The 4,988-nt window shown below is 34.9% G+C and overlaps 1 protein-coding gene across 1 annotated transcript; it reads right to left on the minus strand.

Moving 5' to 3' along the window:
• Positions 1-1,538: 1,538 nt before the first annotated feature.
• On the minus strand, positions 1,539-3,551 carry LOC127262496 (uncharacterized). The gene is made up of 2 exons (XM_051291200.1): positions 3,357-3,551; positions 1,539-2,961 (listed from the first exon to the last, which is right to left on the minus strand). The coding sequence occupies exon 2, from the start codon at positions 2,895-2,897 to the stop codon at positions 2,313-2,315; it is 585 nt and encodes a 194-aa protein (XP_051147157.1). The 5' UTR covers positions 2,898-2,961; positions 3,357-3,551; the 3' UTR covers positions 1,539-2,312.
• Between the last annotated feature and the right edge of the window lie 1,437 nt (positions 3,552-4,988).

The following is a 4,988-nucleotide window of genomic DNA, read 5'->3' on the forward strand; positions in this document are numbered from 1 at the left end:
TGGAAAACCATCATAAGTAACCAATAAACTCGTGAACATATACTATTAATTAAAATTCAACAAAATGACAACACAGGAATACCGCACTACCAAAAAAAGGTCTTTTTGTAACGATCAAATATTCGTAACTAAAAGCAATTTTTCGTGCAAAATAGCTTTTTGTGTCGACTTTGTTACGGATTATGACCGCTACGAAAAATCGCGGTACAAAAAGTTCGTGTCGCAACAAAATCCGTAACAAATATTAGGTGGTCAACTCTCAAAATAAGCACGTGTCAATTATATTTGTTACGTTTTTTGGTATGTAACAAAAACATCAATCATGTTTTTGAACCGACAAATATCCGACACAAATACTACGGAACAAAAGTTGAATACTGTCAGAAAAATATTTGTTACGACATATGTCCGAATCAAAAAATGCGTTAAAAATGTCTAATCTTGTCAGAAAAATTTTTGTTACAAGATTTGTCCATAACAACAATACATTACGACGAAAGGACTGCCCCCTAATAAATAAGTTGTTTGTTACGAAATTACTCTGCAACAAAAAGTCATGACAAAAGTCAGGCAACCATTCATTACCATTTGTACCCGCCACTGTCCGTAATTAAAAATACGCTACAAAAGACGTCCCTGTGTGGAATAGTAGTTTTGTCACCATAAATAAATTTCATTTGTCTATATTATTAATCTGCGAAACAAATAATTTAAAACTTAATCTTATCATAGTTGTTTCTAAATCCATCAAAATACTACACATGACCATGGTCATCAATACAACGATGTTCATAGTCCAGCCAAAAATAAAATATTAGTCGTTAACGGTGCTAACAAAACATCCCAACAAAACACCAATCCGTGCACCAACATAACAACATACTAAATAACGATACGCAAAACCAAAAAGTAATACGTAAATAGGTAATTCTGATATCATACGGAAGTACGATCTTAAGGGCAACTCATAAACACTACTATGAATGACCCAGCTAGTCGAGTGCAGAATCATGGAGGCTGCAATCACGGGCGGCGAACCAAATGCAATGTGTTTTTAATAATATATAAGCATTTATTACAGAAATTGAAGTAATTTAATTTCCAAAAGAATAACGTAAATAAAAAATTGCGTACATCCTGGTAAATCCACTCGATATTATCTCCATCGAGTACATCACCGAGAATTTTCGCTCCAGCATTAGTTGGGAGTATAAGTGCGGTCTCCGGGACCATTACAGCTGTAACATACAACTTAACAATGGCTAGGGTATCACCTATATAAATAGGTTGAACAAGCGCTAGTTACGATGATGAATATAATAAAATAAAACTTACGCTTTAGCCTGATCTAAGGACCCTAACTTAAATACAAGTATAATAACAAATAAACTCGAAAAGCACTAATAAAATAGGCTGACCCCTGAACATTATGAAAATAAATAACACAACATGCACCATAGGGGCCAACTCCCCTTATACATACACTAATAATTATAAATCACCACGATCATAGATGGGCAATCCTTCTGTAAAAAAAAAAAATGAACACAGCTCTCCAATAGCAACCAAGTAACCACCAATCAAGCCCTACAAATAACGTTCAACCATACAACTACCTTAAACCCAAATAGACATCTCCTACAACAATAAAACCAGATGCTAGATATAACAATCTTACAGATGCTTAGCAATTGGCTAGTAATGTCAAGTCCCGGGTAAAGGTTTTGTGCTTTTGAAACAAACTTTGGAGCAGCTTCAAACTCATTCTCTTCCATCTTGCGCTGACCAATTGACCTTGCCCATATGGCCTCATATTTGTTGCACTTCATTCTCTATATGAAGATCGGGAAATTTCAAAGAGACAAGTAATAATGAATTCCTCTCTTTGCTTAAATTAGATGCCTCGGCAATAAGAAAACTGAAGTTCAAAAATCTGTTTGCACTTATGATTGTTTGGAGCAGTGCAATGCCATCCACAGCCAAGAACGTCGCAGTCCGTTGCATGCTAAATGCTGTGATAATCAATTAATCATCACCACTGACTTTCACCAACTTGAATATCAAGCTTTTAATTGCCCAATTGCAGCTCAAGTGTTTGAAAGGGGTAAACAAATAATCTGGTGTTGGGAGTAGATTCAGACAAAAAAAAACTTCTTAAACATATCTAAATAAGCTCTGCACTATGAACAAGCTAATACCACGTGCTTTCCTGCGCTCACTTCAATATCCTGTTCCCAGTTCTCCTCAATTCCATGTAGGTGGCCTTTCCCGACTACTGCTACCACTGAATTTTGCTCACGAGCAACTCTAAGTCAATTGGTTGACATATATTTGTCGCGCTCGTGGATAATAGTTTCCATAATAGTTGGAAACTCCTTGCTTACTTCTTGAATAGTTGGCATGTGACCATCATCCATTTTCTTTAGCTTCTTATTGATCACTTCAGAACTTGGAGAGAAAAATGATTGAAACATAAAGGTGGAAAGCAATTTTATCTTGTGCCTAAGAGACATCTTCATCCATGTTCTATGTAATGTGTACTGAACAGGTCGATCACCAAGGACAACCTTATCGCCATACTTTTTTGCTTCTTCATACGCCACGTGAAACTCATCCCCAGGTTGAACTTCCAGTTTCATAGCAAGCTTAAGAGCAAAAAAGTTGTAAATAATGGCAAAAAGTTTCCTGTTTCTCTTCCAAATCTGCACCATTTCTCCAATTGTTGGAACCTTAAAAAGAGATGTACGAGCAGGGCATAACTCCAGGAAAACAACCTCTGGTTTCAAGAAATCAATCACAGCTTCAACTTCTTGGCAAGATTCCTTCGAAAGATGAGATGTTCCAACCAAATAAACATAACAGACGCCGCCATCCACAGTTGAATCACAACTGAGCATCACCACATTCTTCCAAAGCTCCGGGTCCAGAAACTCCCCTCGCCAAAAAGAGAGTCCCCTTCCTCTGCGTGCACAACACAATCAATCCCGGTAGGTGCCGTTACAAATTCAAACCCCGGCGAGAAGGACAAGAGCGCAGGAAAACAAATCCTGCTAATCCCCTCCAAAAATTCAAACATTACAGTTATTCCCTCCAAAAACTTGAGGAAGCCCTAATACCACTTCTTTTATACCCATTACATTTGTGTAATTAGGTACGAAATAATTTCAACCATAAAGATATCCAAAAGCCACAAAATCTATTTTTACGCAGTCAATGAAAAACCTAGGTTTTAAATCCAAAAACCTACATTGCAAAAACTTAATCGAACAAATGAACATCAAGTAGATGAGTATTATACTATATAAAAAATCCTCAAACACAAAAATACGTTGGGTTAACAAATCATTTTAACTCACCCGTCGAATTTGCGCCCTAGAACGTAGCCCGAACGACCACCTTGAAACCTAGGTGATGAAGGTCGCTAGCTTAGGGTGAATTTTGGGCTGCCTTCCACCAGCAACGGCGGCGCGAAGGTGGAGGCGACGGCGGAGCGAGGGTGGAGGCAACGGAGGCTCGAGTCTGAGGCTTCTCTGTAAATTCGTCTAGGGAGAGAAACACTTAATAATTTGATTTGATTTATTGTATATGAAACTATTGGCTGAAGACACAAAGGCGCATTGACGCTTTTTATTTTTAATTTTGTTTTTAGTAATAAGTTTTATATTGAATTTATTTTAATTTAAAAAAATTCCCTTAATAATTTATTAAGTAATGAAAAGCTTGTATTTAATTTTTTTTAAAATTATTTTTAGATTTAATTTTCAGAAATTTTTTAATTTATTATACTTATTTTTTTTGTTACGGTCGGTCCACATAACAAATATATATAAGATAACTTTTTGTCAAAATCGTATTTGGTACGGATAAATTTTTGTAACAAAAGAAAAAAAAGGTTGACCACCGCCCGTTTTTTTTTTTTGTTTCGACATAAATCGTAACATAAACCACTTTTTGTGATGAGATTATTGTTACGGAACATTAGCCCGTTACCAAAGACCTTTTTTTGGTAGTGCCGACCAAACTTATAAATAATAATAATCATACTTTAATCTATATCAACACAAAAATACACGTGCAAACCAACAAGTTATTCAAAACATATATTCATATAACCTAAATATTAAAATTATTTATCGATACTTTTAGACCAAATCTAACTTAACAATTTTAACATCAACCGCAACAAGAAGAAAAATAAAACAACAAAATTTGAAGAAAATGTCTTATTTTCAGAACTTTTCACTTTCTCGGGATGAATACTAGAAACTGCGACCGATTTTTTCTCATTATACCTCACATGATATTTTCAATATTAATAAGGTTGATAAATAAACAAGCAATGGTGTGGAGTAACTGATATCACCACATATCATATGCAAACTTGAAACTAGAACCTTTTGTTTGGAATTGCGAAGCCTTGTCAGTTTTGTCTGCTACTGTAACAACCTTATTTATTCTCGGGTTTAATAATATATCTAGATTGAACTGAAGAAAATCAAGAATCGAAACCATAATCATTAAACAATCAATGGTGTTCTATTCTAGATTACCATATAACAGATGCAGACTTAAAACTATAACCTTTTGCTTGGAATTACAAAGCCTTATTATTGTTACTGTCTAGTTTGACAGCATCTCCATATTGAATGGAAGAAAATTAAGAATCACAGACATAGCGACAAAAATTCAAAATGATCATAAACTTGTAAAAGTTAAATTTGAAACAAGAAAAGACCACAATATTCATCTATCAACCAATGTTTATTAACCAATGTTTTATATGGTGAGGCAAGAAAGACACATAAAGGATGCAACAATTTTAAAATTACACACCTTCATTGTCTTTTGTTCGAAGCTGCTCAAGAGGAGCATCATACATGGCATTTTTTAACTAGAATCTTTCTACCTCCAATAGCTGAACAATTCTTCAACTCAATGGAACGATTAGCATCTTCAATGGAAACACTTACAATTGAAAATCGATATCA

This window comes from Andrographis paniculata, unplaced genomic scaffold (genome assembly GCF_009805555.1).
Source record: "Andrographis paniculata isolate CXL003 unplaced genomic scaffold, ASM980555v1 Contig65END, whole genome shotgun sequence".
In the NCBI taxonomy this organism is placed as follows: Eukaryota; Viridiplantae; Streptophyta; class Magnoliopsida; order Lamiales; family Acanthaceae; genus Andrographis; species Andrographis paniculata.